At 35.2% G+C, this 17,530-nt stretch overlaps 1 protein-coding gene across 4 annotated transcripts in view; it reads left to right on the top strand.

Annotated features, from left to right (window-relative positions):
• Nucleotides 1–17,530, top strand: part of LOC110447837 (MOB kinase activator 2-like) — a 63,732-nt gene that overhangs the window by 17,967 nt on the left and 28,235 nt on the right. Inside the window, exon 1 of one of the 4 annotated variants that reach the window (XM_021493778.1) lies at nt 9,287–9,983. The exons of the other annotated variants lie outside the window; for them this stretch is intronic. Coding sequence (XP_021349453.1) covers nt 9,922–9,983 — 62 coding nt within the window. The 5' untranslated portion in view covers nt 9,287–9,921. Of the gene's footprint in view, nt 1–9,286; nt 9,984–17,530 lie in introns of those variants that run through there. 4 annotated transcript variants of the gene reach the window in all.

The following is a 17,530-nucleotide window of genomic DNA, read 5'->3' as shown; positions in this document are numbered from 1 at the left end:
GTATAAGGAAACCCCAAAGACTATTGGCACAATCTTAATATTGAATAGAAATTAAAATCTGGATGTCAATAATCTAGGCTTTTGATGAATGGTTAGTTTATACAACTCTGGTGTATACATGTGTTTAAAGCTGCTAACAGACACCAGATTTAACCTTTGGATTCATATTTATTGCAAGTTTGTAATTTTGTTCCTCAAAGTTTAAAGATTACGTATCACTAACCATGTGTTAGCTGTCATACATAGACTGTGTTATGATACAGCCATCTGTTGATGACCTGACATTGAAATCTTCTAGCTCTGGGGACGAAATCTTGTAGCCCTGGGGACGAAATCTTGTAGCCCTGACGAAATCTTGTAGCCCTGGGGACGAAATCTTGTAGCCCTGGGGATGAAATCTTCTAGCTCTGGGGACGAAATCTTCTAGCTCTGGGGACGAAATCTTCTAGCTCTGGGGACGAAATCTTCTAGCCCCGGGGACCAGGCTAACGGCTAGTGGAATTGTACACCCATGCCATGCACTTTCAAACACTAAACAAAATTAGAGTTGGATACAACCAAGATGCCTGTATATGGTACTTTTGTTTTGGTTATCCTAGCCTGTCACTTGCAGGTTTGATAATTAGTTTGATTGTGATTGACAGTAACATTTTCTAATTGATAAGTACATCCACTGATTTAACATTGGCTAACTCAGGAAAATTACTTTATAATCATGATTGATAACAGTAAAAGGTCTGTTGTGCTTGATTCTGTGTAGAAAGTTGATTGAATGCATTATTCAGAGATTTGCATAATTACTGTCTAGTGTTTTCAGAATAAAAGTGAGGACGTGCTGTTTACAAAACTCGATATAATGTGTTTATTGCGTGGGCGTATCACTGCACTTGATAAACATGTCTTGTAGCCAAAATGTGTGTCTTGGGTTAGTGGCACAGCCAGGTATATGCAGTAGCCTGTGTTTAGGCTGATGGATGGTATGGGAGACGAGGGAGAATCTCCAAACCAGTGTATTGGAGGAGGGCCATCTCCACACCAGAATAAATAGAGGTCTAATAAAAACATATATCTGTCAGAAAAAGGAAATGAAAGAGTGACATATCTCCAGCAAAATCTTGTAGGGGATAGGGCACATCTCCCCATCAGAGTCAGGAAGGGATAGATTGAGGAAATCAAGGGAAAGATGGAAAGAAATATGCTCATTCTAATTTAGGAAGGTGGAAAGGGGCATATTGCCATCAAGATTAGAGATAAGAATGTGCTATCCTATAGCTGTTCTGAATAGATGGAAAGTAGAGTGATACATTGTTTTCTGTTTGTATCTAAGGACTTGTTAACTACCAACAGAATGCATGTCTCATTGTTATTGGAGGGAGGGTTGGAATATTTGCTGAAGCAGCTATATGTTATTTTGCACAAAAAAAGAATCCAGCTGTATGTGATTGAATTAGCCTTTTGAATATTGCATTACTGATGATAACTGATCTAATCTAGAATACATTGGAATTCAATAATGACCATGTATTATTGACCTTAGTGGACCCTGACACAAGATCAGATGTTGTATATTAAATTATTATTGAGATGAGTACACATGTAAATCTGGCCAGTTTTATCCCTTGTTGATGAAAAATTGTGTGTCCCCTGTTTGTGTCAAATCTGAATTTATTTTTAGTTAGATGATATATACCAACTTTGTGATCCATTGTTAGACTTGTTACCCTTACAACTTGGTTAAAGGTTTTAGTATACAGTATTCTACCACGTTTGCAATGTAACAACACTTTTCATTGGTTAATAACCATGGATTATTGGACGATGGACCCTGCATGTGCGTGTATTTTTTTCCAACACACCAACAACCTTCCAAAACCCTCCCCTACAAATGTGCCAGTTAACAAGCAAGTCATGGGACTGGTTTCATTTGTCGAATGATGGTGCCAACATTTGATTTTGTAGACTACTTGAAGGTTTGCTAGCGGACAAACGGAAAAACTTATGTAACCTGTAGATCTGCCTAAAAACTTTCATGCTCACGGTCAGAATTTTCCACCGAACTTACCGCAAAGGAAAAATGAAAAAAACATCTGGCATAAAGTAAAGCATAAAGCATGACGTCAGTGTTTATTGTATATAGCCTGTCGACCGAATGGCAACTGAAAATGAAAATCCTTCCTAAATATATCCAGGTATATTTCACTCAAAAGCACAATTGCCCAAAGGGTCAGAAATGATAGAGATGCACCACAGCCTGTGGTGAAATGAAGAAATATAGGCATTACATGACAAATGTTAGCATGAAAAAAACAACAGGCTGATTTAATTAATTAGATTATCTGGGTCACCTGGTGTCATAGGTGAATATGGACACTGAGGTAGACACGAATATGACTTTCATTACATTTTACTTTGTAATATAGATATAATCAACATATGTTTGTATGTTATAGTGGAACATAAAACTCAGGATTCAAAAATGTTGGAAAATTAATCAACGCTGCCATAGGCCGCAAGTGTCATTCGTTAATTAATTTTCCCAATATTTTCTAACCCTGGTGATATGTTTCACCATAATACACAAATACATGTTGATTATTTCTTAACTAGTGTATGCCAAGTTTGTATATAGTCGTGTATTAATTTTTGGCTGCTTTGATAATAGCATACATGCCATATCTAACGATGTGAGCGCGAGACTCATGAAAATTACTCTTATAAAAATCCTCACGGCGCGAGACATTTCTCACGAATTTCAATCGGTCTCACGAAAAGAAACAAAGTTTGGTCAATCTTAGTGAATAAACAATAGCTACAAGGATTCACACTGAGAGGTCTAAAGTCACACGCCAGCCACTTAAATTAAATAGTCCTTATTTGTCATCAGTATAACTACTGGTTGTAAATGTGGTCCTGTTATATGTTTGACGAATAAGATTGGGTTACAAAAATAAAATAAGATTTTGTTTACAGAAGCATTACTAGTTCTCTTTGTGTATAGCTTGTCTGGACTTTTTGCTTACTGTTTACATGAAATCCTGTACTTTCCTAGAATTACCACTGGGACCTCTAGCATTGTGTAGGACAGGCGATGTACATCCAATAACTAACTTTATGACCGCTACAAAATCTCAGATTGCATGCATATGACCCCAATGTGGAATATACCTAAATAAACGGAATAGCCATTGTTTCATCAATCGAAATGAAAATAAAGTCAGATTTGACACAAACAGGGGTACACACAATTTTTCATCAACAAGGGGACATAAAACTGGCCAGATTTACATGTGTGCTCATCATAGTTTGCTTTAAGGCAAGTTGAAATGCAGTTTAGATATTGGCAGATCAAACTGAATCAATAGCAAGGTAGTATTTGGTGCCCCAGGCTACTGGGAAAATGATGGATTCGGGCAGATAGCCATATTGGATGTTGTGTGAAATATCTTTTTTATTTATTCTTGTTATATAGTGTGTCAGTTTGGATAAGCTTTACTCAGTGTGCTGAATGTTCTTGAATAATAGTCAAACTAGGGGATATACAATCAAAAACATTGAAATTGCCCATACGGTCCATATTGCATACAATATTGTGTCCATCATATTGGGCCAATAATTTGTTTCGCATTGCAAAATTGAATACCCAGCAGAAATTCCTGTTGTTTTAAGTATTGCTAATATGATTTATGATGAACATTGCAATTGTTGGTATCTGTTGAAATTTAATACCCTCGAATGTGTTCATGTATCTAAACCATCAGCACAGCAATACAATTACATGGTGTGTCCGCGGAGGTCCAGACACCTCAGACTTATAGACCTGTAATACTGGGTTCGCTATTTTGGAGATAATTATGATGGATGTGTCTAATTCTGGATGCAACCAATGTGTATTGTATTGCTAACATTTTGTAAAGAATTTAAAGGCTAACACTTCAGGGTGACATATTTAGGTTAATAACTGATAATTGTTTGAGGTCAACAGTATGTTTTATCAACACTAGTTTTCCACCGTGGTTTTGGTTCTGTTCAGTGATGGTGATTCCACAGTAAAAACGTATAGTTGTATTATTGTACATGTATATTTTTCTTACAATTGTGTTGAAGTTCTGTTTTAAATTTTCTAGCGGACACTTGTGTTAAAGTTCTGTTTTAAATTTTCTAGCGGACTTTTAGTTGTTTTAACTAATTCATTACAATTTGGTATCATTTTAATTCAATTTTTTCATTAATACAATTCCTGTACCAGACAGACATCAGACCATTGCCCGTAGGACGTTGGATCTCAGTGCCGGATAATTGTGTTGGTTTACCAACATTTTTACTCTAATTTTTTTATTAATACAATTTGTAGTGGCAACTGCATTGTATAACCAACCCTACATCAATATGCAGCGAAATTATATAGACTGCATTAATATTATAAACAGTGACAAGATAGCTAAGTCGGACAGAATTCAGGAATTCTGGGTTCAAATCCTAAGGTTTCGCCATTGCTAATATACCCATGAAAGGTGACATATAGAGTCTAATGTGTTTTTCGTTGATTGGAGAAGTGGGGAGGGGGGCTTTGATTGATGACTGGTGACCAGTTAGAGCATCTGTCTTGAACTTTGAGGTCCCAGGATTGAACAAGTCTCAGATCTTTAACTCATTCACCCCTGAAATTTCATAATGAACTATTCTAATCTTTGTATTGGAAGAGTTCAAATGTGTCTTCAGGGGTGAATGAGTTAAACAAGTACTCATGTATAATATAAGAGTTCAAAGAAAATGTGTTCCTCGACAAAAGTGAAAATTTGTTGGCTAATATATTATAGAGTTTGATATGTTTGACAGAAGCAGTATATGTCACTCACACAAAAACTGTCCTTTTCCATTATAAAAAAGATGATTTGATATCTACCTGTCATGTTTTACATGAACTTTATAAAGGTTTTTATGGTAGACATGGACTAGCTCTCTTTATAGATACACAAAAAACTGTGTACCTATTTATGTATACACCTAAAAAATGTTTCATTAAGGTTAACACTGAAACTTGTGTATCACGATAGACACATACGTTGTCTATTTCTCTGTCTGCTGTGTTTATTGTACTAAGGCATTAGGCTAGTATAGCTTACAGGGATTTGTACTTCTTCACATGTGGTTTTCTCCAGTGGTCAGAGGTCAGTGGCCAGAGGGTCATGTTTGCTTGACCACAAATCTGGACATGATATTCTGAAAGATTTGTCAACTTCATGATAAAAAATTCCAATTTATTTGGTGTTTCAAAATTGAATTTAAGAATGATTGTTTCAATTTTTGTGTGAAATGAAAATGTTGCCCACAGGTTTTATCATGATTTTACATCCTATTCCTACACAAATTAGGAAAATGTAGCAATAGTTTTATGGCAATTGGGAAGATATTCCAGACTTTTTTTTTTAATTTTGGGAAAATAAAGCATTTTTTTTGGCTAGAGAAAGCAGCCTGTTTTTGGCTGTTAAATAAGACAAAAAAATGGTGGTTAATTTATCTCAATTCATCTTGCTGTTAGGATAATCTATACATATCGGATAATATTCTTTTGAGAGTAAATCTGCCTGATAATATTCTCTTTATTTTAAATCAGTCGGGTAATATTACTTTAACTGTAAATCTGCTAGGTTATACTGTTTCCATAAGTATTAAGGCTACTAAGCTTTAAGGTCTACTCCACTGCGGTTGATCCAGTGTTGAGATATGGTCAGATTCTGTCTGGAGATGAAACAGTGGCTTTGTTGTCAGGATTATTAATTATGAAATGATGATGATGTCTCCTGGTACCTTCTATGACTGATCTTGTTAGTTAATTAATGAGAAAGATTTGAGAGACAGTAATGGGAGGGGATGTGGTATCAAAAGGTACTTGTTCAGTGAGACTGGAGAGGTGACATATAGCATAGCTACCTTCTGTACTCAGGCTTTGCTCAAGTATTAATACATAGAGAAGATTTATCAGTTTCATCATTAATTATCTTGGGTCAAATCTATGTTTCATCTATCTGATATGTATCTGTCTGTCTCCTCCTAACTCTAGGATGTCGCCTAAAGTGCTACTCACCTACATTTCATTGAAAGCATTAAACTGGTTTACCAGGTATTTGTAGAAAAAGTATGAAAGTAAAAAAAAAATATCATCACATTAAAATATATTATTGTCACTGTCACTAGTACTAGTAATTTTCAGCAGAACTATTCCATATCAAACAGTCTGATGATGCATTTTCCTGAATTTCTGTTGCTAAAGTTTGAGTATTTTGGATATTTAAAAAAAAAAAACAGCATTGAACTGGTGACCTATCAATTGCCAATTCTACACCTAACCAATGTTGCTATCAAGAAAGTGTAAATGTACAGCATTAAAATGAAAGACGAATACCTCACAAAGTGAAAATATTATTTAAGATTTTGGCAAACACATGGGTGAAACATGGGTGAATGAATTCACCCATGTGTTTGCCAAAATCTTAAATAATATTTATTTTAAATATTCAGAGGGCAAACTTTGGAAGGATGATAACATAATGGTTTATTATAGTCTAGTTATTATGCAGGCCAAACATGAATTTTGCTACTTTTAAGCTGACATTGAAATACAAATTTTCAAATCAAATAAACCAGTCATAATTTATTGCAAGGCCAAAAACAATCTTGCGTATCTTTTTGTTGTCCAAAATTATCAGTAGATATTATTTTTTATGTTAGCAGTGCTTATTGAAAAATTGGTTATAAAAAGATAACAGAAGCAAAATTATTTTTCGTTTATTGCTTTCCTTCACAAGAAACTAGTTAGAAACCTGCTTTCAGTATTGCACATTTTACAAATTGTCAGCATAGTTAGAATTTACGTTCATGAATTTGTAAATTGGCAACTGTTCAAAGCACATGTTGCAGGTTTTATTTATAGAAGACTTGATCATTTATCACATGAAAATATGGCTTCTATCTTCAATAAAAAGCTAAACATTGCATGTGGATGTTTTTATTTTCAATCAGATATGACAGTAATGTTCAGCTATAAACAAGGTCACTTATTGTTTGACTATTGTTATGGAAGATTTATATTTTTGTTTGCACTTTATTTTTCATTTCAGTTATTTTTATACTTTTATCGTTGTTTTGGATTTTTGCTGTCTATTTGTGTTTTACTCCTTTGTTTTACATACAAGTTATATCAGGTTGCATGTCACATTATTGGGATCTGAAGTTTCTGATCCCAAATGTAACCATGCGGTATACTGTATGTATCAAGTTCCACTGCAGAGTAGGGTATAGAATCCATATGGGAAAGTTTCCCATAGTATAGAACTCTGATCAATATACAGACACTTGACAGCAATATTTTATGATCAGCGACTTCCTAGAGAGGAAATGTTCTGGAGGAAGGGTGGGGTCTTCTTTATGACCACTTATTAAAGAGTTATGATGCCACGTCATAAATATACGGTGTCACGTGTCACGTATAGGAATATTGGGTCATTTTATTATGATGTGGACTTGTACATCCTAGCATGAGTTCAAAGGTTTACTTTAATTTAATTTAGTCTTGAAAGGAGGTTCTCCAGATTGACATTTGACAATGCATTACAGTAAACAATAGGGTATAGAGGCAATGCCGATTGTTTGTACTTGGGTGTATCTGGGGGTTCTTTACCCTTCAACTGGAAAGCTTTATCCACATTTGATATGTTTTCTTGGGTTTATAAAATTGCTTCAAGACATCAGCAAAAACTGCATGTAGATATATCAGTTCAGAGCCGGCATTCTTGGGCAAAATAGAAAACGGATAGGACCAACATCCTCATTTTATGATGGTGTGAAGCTAGTTATTATACCTGCTACTAGCTCAAACATTTTGGTAAAGAATTTTCCAACTGCTTTATCTACTAGCTTATAATCTCCCCCTAGTTTGAAATTAGGGACTCTGAATTGAGACATCCAAGTGATCAAAATTATTAGTCTGAATGATTTAATTTGATATATTCCAGAGACTTTATGAACAGCTATCAAGAAATTTACATCAAACTCTAAACATAATTTGTTGCTAACATGGACAATGGAATATGCATTAAAATGGTACAGACAGCGGAATAATTGACACCTTTAAAGTCTTTCAACTCCTTCCAACTGTAGTTTCAGCTAATATCATTTGTCAAGATAATTTTTGCATGTAATTCATAAAGGAATTTAGTAATTCAATTTTCAAACCTGTAGGAGATTTCCTATCACTCAAAAATATATCTTGTTCCCCCAGTATTACAATTATTTTTTATGTGCTGGACCTAACTTTAAAAAAAAAATGGTAAATGTGTTGGTCTGTTTAAAATTTGTGTATGAAACAAGGAATATTTCACAGTGCAATCCTTATGCCCATTTACACATAGTATTCCCACACAAGTACCTGTACAAGTATATGTGTACGTACAGGTAAGTCATATTCAATGTGTGTTTGTACTGTCCACAAATACATGTTACAAACTAGTCCACAAGGTACACCTATCATCGTAATGAAGATGCCTAATGGTGTTTCTGTCAGTACTGGCGACACGACCATTACCAGTCAAAGATTTATTCTCACAATATCCAGTACAAAAATTACTGTATTATGTATCTATTTTCCTTTATTTTAGTAACTATATTCAAAAGAAAAACTTGAGTATTATTTATGGGTTTAGATCATAAATCTAAGTCGTATGTTTTGTCTCCTTTCTATATAAAGCTAATGTTTATAATGTGTGTCACCTTTGCTAACTATTTAATAATAATGCCATAATTTGTCTCTTATGCTAATGATGTGTATAGCTATTGCTATATATGTGTCTCCTTCACTAAGTATTTAAATCTATGACATATGCGTGTTTCTTTCATTAACAAGTTAAGTTTATAAATGTATCGTACAAGTGTCTTCTTTGCCACCTATTTAAAACTAAGGCAACAACAGTTGTGTCACATCCACTGTCAGTCCAGTTAAAACCTAGTCCTTTGTCGCCTTTGCTTTACTATTTAATACTGAATTGGTATAGTTGTGTTTCGTTTACTTTATACAACTGACTTGTGAAGTACCTGAGTTCAAAGTTCATTGACAGCAGCGTTAGGTTGGATCTATAAATAGATATGTGACCATGACAAATGACAATGTACATATAGTCTTATCTGGGCAATTTGAATACAACCTGCCCACCTTTATGAACCAATGACAGAGTAGGGTTTGAACCGACCCATATCCTCCTTTCCACTAAGCCTGCTGTTTGTGTATATACACACCATGTGCTTTCATTTGGCGGCACAATGAGTCAGGTTTATTTACCCATGTTTATAAGTGTGGTTCGTGATGACAAATGCAGGTTATTGACAGCACTGACATCATCGATAAATTGGAAAAGATTGATTTAGCTACAATTCTGTTCACGGATGTTTGTACATTGTCACTCTGTTTTCTGTTCCTGAAACACTTTCATTTCTAATTTCTTTGACCAACACTGATGTCTAGCTTAGTATATATACAGATTAGATTTCTGCTTTATCAGAGCATGTGATGTTTTGATCAGTGGACACTAGTGATAAATGTATTATCCATTGGATGGGATACACCTGCTGTAGGGGTCAGTATCAGAATCAACTGTTATCACCGGCACATGTCTTAGGTAACAACTGTGATGCAGCATACCTGTGGCTTCACGCTAGCGGTTGACCATAACAACAGAATATAATCACTGAATGCCTTGTGAACCTGTGCTACTTATGGTCATTTTACAACAGTGTCTTCGTTGCTGTGAAGCTGCTGTAATCATTGTACATAAGTACCTGTGTAAAGCAGACTTGTGAATGGGAACACTTTTATGTTAAATTTTCAAAACATACAGGACTGGTTATTACTTTACCAGAGTTTTTCAACACATGTTGAAAATTGGAGCTACATTCAAAATGACGACAGGTATGCTGTTCGTCATTAATCTATGGTAAGTGCGAAAATATTACTTAACCTGCTATAATTTTAAATCATATTATCTTAGATGTATATTTACTTTCATGAATGTCAACCATACAATAGAAGTCTAGGTATCCAATCTAACAATCATTGTTGTAGCCCTGTACATTCAAACACCTGGCTGATTTTATGTGTATTATACCATGATGGTTAAGCACTGTAACTGATATAATATCATAAATTACATTATACTGTTTTGTGCTGATATTTAATTAAGTGAATGCAATAAAGTGGTGCACACTTTGTTACCCGCATGGATAAAATGTCGTTGCAGCTGTTGTATTATGTTTCTTCTCATCCATCTTGATTTAATCGTTAGTGTGTGTTTATGCTGGGCTGTAGGCCTTAGGTGACATCTCCTCATTCATCGTAGAGTTCATTATCATGTTTTACTGTCCAGACTGCATATAGTTAGTGCAGATTTTACTGCTCAAGTGTGTTGTACTGGACAGTGGTATCTACCTGTGTATAACAATACCTAGGATGACCTCTACAGGGGGTCTCAAGTGTGTTGTACTGGACAGTGGTATCTACCTGTGTATAACAATACCTAGGATGACCTCTATAGGGGGTTGCTTCTATAAACTCCAGTTGTTCAAAGTGGGTAGGAGAAATGCAGATTTTTGGATTGCAGAGTTGCAGGCTACTTTCTTGGAGAGGTCTGGTTTACGTTGGTTTCTTGATAGTTCATGATTCAGTTTAGACAGTATCAGCATTAAAGTTGGAATATTTTCCTACTTATTGACTAATTGCAGTAATTATTGGGACCATGATTACTCAAACATTGGTCTAGACAGTTGATGTTGTATTTGAAAATACTTCCTGTATCATTTGGTTGTTTCATCACAGTGAGTAGCTGGTACCAGGCTAGGGCAGAGTTATATCACTTGTATACCACTTGTAAACCACTTGGTGACCTATCAGACTATTGAATACTGTGTTTGTGGTCAGTGTTAATGTCCTAGTGGTGGTGGTACGTTCATGAGGTGATCATTGAAAGTTTTCCTTGTGTTCATGATGAACCTGGTGACATGATCCTGTGACTAGGGATGATGGTGATTAATTGTTTAGTAAATGATGAACTATTTTTTGTAATAAAAGGTATGGATCTTTTCTCGTCACTCTAAATCAGAAAAAAGAATTATGTGGTGAACGATATTCCAATCGAGGCCAGAATATCAGAAAAGGTGATAATTTTGAAAAAATAGAAACAGTTCCTATATCAAAGAAGTCTATATTGAAATATGAGCAGGGCTGTGTTACATTTAAATGTTTAACTGATTCTTGGGTATTTCCTTGATTACTGAAAGTAAAGACCAAACCTCTATACTGGTACATGTTGGGATAGAGAGTATTTTCTTGGTTTCATGTTGGGGTAGTAATATTTCAAGAGTAGGGTGAATTTTTTTGTTATTTTTCACCAGAGCACTTTCTATCAAAATCAAGTTGAACGTACGTATTATAACTTGACTTGTAATTAAGCTATGAAGCTTTGCTGAATTTGATCCATCAGTTTATTACATTGTAACCAATTCCCTGCTTTCCACTTAAGTGGCTTACAAGTCTAATATGGTATAATTGTCAGAGGTGTGACAACGGATAGAGAGTCCTGCTATCATAATAACACTTAAGTCAGCTTTACCGTTTTGTTAATATCCACGAGGACTCAGGTGAAAACTGACAACTCAGGTAGATAGGTGCAATTTTCTAAATTGTGTATTGTTTTGCTATTCAGAAAGGGCTACTCTTGCACATTGCCTTTGGTTTGCATATAGATGTTTATTGTTCTTGTGGGGGGGGGGGGGGCGGGGGGGGGAATTTGTTTTTTAATGATTGCTCATATTTTATGATTCCTTTATAAAATTTGCTTCCAAAGTTAATGATTTGTTTGAAAGAAGAATTGTAATTTGTGACAGTTCAGGTACATTGCAAAACAAAGTTTTCTCAGCGAACAAATTTGTTTCAGATCATTTATTAGAATAAAACACAAAATGGTTGGGGTGTATCAACTTGTGCCTGACACAGCCTGACACAAAAAAAACAATAAACATATATAAGGTATGATGTTATAAGAATTAGGGCTTGGAGTATCGTAATATCTTTGAAATAATTTCGTAGATGATTGACATTCAGGCATTTGAATTGGAGTCATGAAAATAGACACATTTTTAAAACATATTACATATAACATACCTGCTAAATTGATTGAAAGTCACATGAAATATCATTTGATAAAACATACCACATGATGACATGATAGATCACATGATATGTGTAAGGTAATTGCAATGTGACCATCACCTTGAGTTGTAAATTGCAGTTATGGGTAAATATTAATTATGGCTGTTTATCATTGTCTGAGTATTATCTAGGGCCATACTTTATCTAGGTATGATTAGTTTATCATATATATCACAAGTTTCACTTGTACACAATCACATGTACTAGGGTATGATACGTATACACGAATGGGTTGACCAGACAAGGCTGTATGTAAGTGTCGGACAACAATGCAAATGTTGCCCTTCTAATGTCAATACAGAGAAGTCACTGGATAAGCCGTTGGTCAAATTGATATATCCACATCAAACACTGTGCAGGTACAGATGCCCCAAATATCAAGCATAGACAAATAAGGACAAATAGTTCGTCAGAATTTGTGGACAGATGGATTAGTAGTAACTGTGGCTGTTGTTTATTTTGGCAGAGTTTCTACCATTCTCAAGGTTAACATTTCAGTGGTAGAATCCACATAGACTAAATGTTACCTTGACACATTTGAACCAGTATTAACCCGTTCACCCCTATGTAACTTTAGTAGGCTCTACCATGCATTGATCTGGGTGAGTCCATTATGGTCTACAGTGGTGAAAGGGTTAAACCATTTGCAAGGTCAACATTTGCCATGACAGAAATAGAACCTTTTACAAGATAGAAGAGATGTTCAACTACACATGATTCTGTTGATAATTCAAAGTTTTACCGGTTTTAGGAAGTATTAATTAATCTGTGATCATGGAACCTATGCCTTCTTAGGTTGGATTATTAGATCTTTTTACGAAGTTGATCTTCAGTTAGAATTTTGAGCATTTATGTCCGTATAATGCTACAATCGAGCATTGATTTCCTGTTCATCGATTGCTTAGTGTTTTGGATTTTTGTCAACAATTTGTATAAGTATATTAATAGTGAAATGTTCAAATATTTCCCGCTAATGAAATGTGATTTGAAAGGTGCAGTAGTTGGCTATTTTCCTTCAAAGTGTTGATATAACGGGCTGTGAAATCTCCTTTTGACTGGGTGTGTTCTGTATGGAAGGGTGGGAGATTTGACATAGTCTTCAGTGTCAAGTGTTGTGGCTTCCTGCTTTCCTTGCCACAGTTCTGCTTTACCAGATAACAGGATTATCACCGGTACAGTAAAAATGGGTTTCCTGGTGCATTTCCAAGTGTTGGTTTAGTATGCATGTATATATATATACCTTAAGGCTTTTTCCAGGCACTTGTAAAAAAAAATATGAAAATATTAAACCAAGTTCTTTTATATTTCAATACAGAATATCTTGTTATTATTTCAAATTGATAAAAGAGTTTTGTAAGGAATATAAATTTGGACATTTTTCCTGAAATTGTGTTTCTGAGTTGTATGTAATATATACTTACAAGGCCAAGTCAATGTATGCCCTGCCCTTATACATCTGGACATAGATGGGGAAAACTTCAGACAGTAAAAATCCTTTCAAACTCAAGTAATCAAATTCATTTTGTTTCCTTCAAGTGTATAAAAACAGGTGTTGTTTTGTTGCTTTCCTATTACTTTGATTTAGCCGAAGTGAGTTTGCTATGAAGTTTACATATAAGAAGATATTAAATTGATATACTGTGGTGCAAGCTAACCATACGGTGATGGATTGTTTTGTGTTTCATTATCTGATAATTATATTAGAATGTTAAGTTAGATGTAGGAATTTATAGCATACTTTTAATTACCACTTCTTTGCCCCGAGGTAAAATATAGTTCATGCAAAGTAATCTTGCTCTCTGAAACAGCCTGTGGAAAAAGTTAATGAAGCACAAAATTAACACATGTTCGGCTGTATTTGATGATACAGGGTTGTGGTCTTTCTCGGGAACCTAGAAGGTTTTGTGGTAATTTGTTTTCTGAATCATGCTTACAGCTTCGTTTGAAGTTTTACAAGTTCCAGAAATTCTACAAGTTCCAGTAATGTAGAAGTGAAATATAATTTAGCCGCAAAAGTTAAGGTAAACCATGGTTATACTGATCATAATGTACCTTTGGCTCCAATTGATCTTTTATCTTTTGAAGTCCAGCGAAATTCTTAGTACATGTGCCCATTATAATAGTAATGATGAAGTTTTGTGTAGAGGATTTTGAATTAGATTATCAAAACACCAAGTCTATCTACCTTCGGATTTTATGAAAAGATTCATAACAGGGAAGAAATTATCCAAATTCTTAATCATAAACCCACTCTATCCGCATGCGAGATTGCGTTTGTCAGCGTTTATGTAATTAAGATGTATAGCCTCAGCCTAGCTTAAACCATATCAGTCCAATTACATGTCAATCTCATTACACAATATAGCTTATATATAGGCAATCCAGTAACTGCTATTGGCAGTGTTATATTTGGATAGGTACATAAAGAGTTATTTTGATCGGTACAAAAGAAGTGGGGACCAGAAGTAATAGAAACAATTCGAGAGTAATTCAGGATTTCTCAATGGAATGGGCTTAACATATCAAAAAGGACTAAGTGGAACTGGAGTCTTTATAATGACCTCATCTTGAGTTTTCAGTGGCGCGATCTCTCATATAAAACGTTTAACACATGTCTAGCTTCATTTGAATAGTGGAGATTTCTTGTGTCGTTGTTCGTGTAAGCAGAGCATCATCAGATGAACAGTGTGTTGCGTAAGACAGGATGATACTAGGGAGTCCCGGCAGACATATAGTACACCTGTCCCAACCCACACCTGCTCACTTCACAGAACAGCGGGTCACAAATAAGACTGTAATTCCAATCCTATTGTGATGGTGATGATAAGGCTGTTATCAGAGGTTGTGTTGGCTTATACTTACACCACTTGGCGGGGGGGGGGGGGGATTTCCTGTTAAGGAGTGTGACTCTTAAGTTGTCGGGTATATATCACCATTGTATAATATTATCTAGAAAATAAAAGTTGAACTTCCTCTTTCTTCCCCCCCTCCCCTCATTTGTAAAAATTATGTTACAACATAATGATAGATATTATAAGGCATGCAATGTATTGTATACACTAGAGGGACGACACATTTTGTTCAGAATAAATAGACATGATTTAGGATTGATACATAAAATGTATGTAAGGGGTAGTACAATGTATCATGCTTAAGTTTATACAGTTTCTAGTGTATTCAAGATTTGGTTGACACAAATGTATTTTAAAACGTGCTGTTCTTGAACATTAACCCTTTCAACCCTATGTAACTTTAGTAGACTAGACCATGCATTGATCTGGATGAGTGCATGATGGTCTATAGTGGTGAAAAGGTTAATATAGTGACACATTGTGGTGCTTTTAAAAGATTATTAAAGAATATAGAACAGAATAAGAAAATGGGTGAAAACTTACAGAGTTGGAGAAAAAAGAAAGGGGAAAATGGGACTTAATTTGGATAAGAACCTTCTTTCCTCCCTTGAGCCCTTGTCTCCTTGGGGCTCTTTACTTCCCCTAAATTGAGCCCCTGTAGCTATGGGGCTTTTTGTACTGAGTCAACAGTCACACTTTGTGTCCCCTACTCCCCTACTCCAATCATCTCCCTGCCTGCCCTGAGCGTCCTATCCTGTATCTCTTATTTCGAGTTTCTTGCCTCTCTTGGGTTCCATAGCTACACACATTCATGGTTGTTCTCTTCGCTTCCCTGTTTACTTAAAAATTAAAGGTCACAGAGTGTCAGTAGCTTTTAAACGTGTTTGAAGGTTGTACAAGGTTTTTGAACTCCTCAATCTTATGGGAGTGTAACATGGTTTTTGAACCCGTCGTTCATTTAGCGCTGAAATATTGATTTTAGATAAAGACATATGCAGTCAGTTCTCAAATTCCAGTTTCCTTTCCCAGACTTTTTTCACATGCTTTACTTTTGGAGGCAAAAACACTTGACATTAGCTTTCAATAAATTTGTTTACGATTGATTTTTGTGTTCAAGCCTTCGTAGTTTTTTTTAATGAAATTCTTTGTTGGATTCAAATCTTAACCTGGAAATGACTTAGACAAATTTTGCCTGGCAGTCCATCTATTAATGTGTTGGATTCGTTAGGATTGGATAGCCCTTTGTCCACATTTGACTTCACATGATAAATTCATGTTTTTCCAGTATATAAAGTGTTTAGGTGGGGAACATGTCGAGCAGTGGTTTTGTGGTTAGTATTGGTGTCGAGCAAAGTATTGTGGATAATATCCCTTAGATGTAGATGTACTTCTGATGTAGTAGTGTGAGGACGTATTGTAGATTAAATCCTGGAGACACAGTAATCCACACAGTCCCACAGTAATCTGCACAATCCCACTTTCCTGGAAAAGGTGGTGTGGCTGTCCTGATACTAAGATATGTATTTAAATACCTGAAATTTCCAAAAATTGTTATCTCAGTTTTCTGGAAAGGTGACATAAATACAAATAATGCTAAGTAACACGCTCGCCCAACTATTGGTAAACAAAGATGGGGTTAATTGATCTTGTTGTAACCAGTGTACTACTGTAAAAACAAAAATTGCTGTTAGGGATTCAATATGATTTATTTATAATTCCATGAAATTTGAATCAAATGAAGAATAATCCACATGAATAGTAGGAATGAGCTATAATTTTTTACTCTGATCTACGGTTAATGCTGTTTAAGGCCATTGGGATATCAGACTGCAATGTTCTTTTACGTTAATCATGAATATTGAAGACAATGTTTTGAGCATAATACTTACTATTGTTGGTGTATTTTATTATCAACATAATAGTATGGCTTAAATTGCTTTGAGTATGTCAAGGAAGAATACTGTTTCCCAATACTCCTCCAAATTACACCTTCATATGTTTTTCGGAACTGTTTAAAGATCTACTCTTGTCTTGACACAAGTTAAAAGAAACTTAATTGTCCATCCAGCACTTTCACTAAAAAGCAGTTTTGACCAGGTGATTTGTATTTTAATGAACAAGAAAAACGAACATTTCCCAATTCGCTGAGACTTAAAATGTCATCGTTATTACTGGTGACGTTGGCTTGAACACTGAGGACTTTTTGAGTGCGTTGAAATGGTGTGTCCTCCGTACGGTTTATGCTCTCCTTAGTATTGGGACCATATCGGTGATCTATGGCCTTGTTTAGATTTTTTTCTGTCAGACTGGTCATTAGCAAGCTTTCAAAGATTTCAGTTATCAGCCAAATCGGTTTTTGTTTTGAGTTTATAAGCCTTAGTTTGGCGTCAGAATTAATGTAATGTTAGTGTGTGTCAAATATAAT

This window comes from Mizuhopecten yessoensis, unplaced genomic scaffold, assembly GCF_002113885.1.
Source record: "Mizuhopecten yessoensis strain PY_sf001 unplaced genomic scaffold, ASM211388v2 scaffold3627, whole genome shotgun sequence".
NCBI lineage: Eukaryota > Metazoa > Mollusca > Bivalvia > Pectinida > Pectinidae > Mizuhopecten > Mizuhopecten yessoensis.
This window is presented reverse-complemented; position numbering and strand designations above follow the sequence as displayed.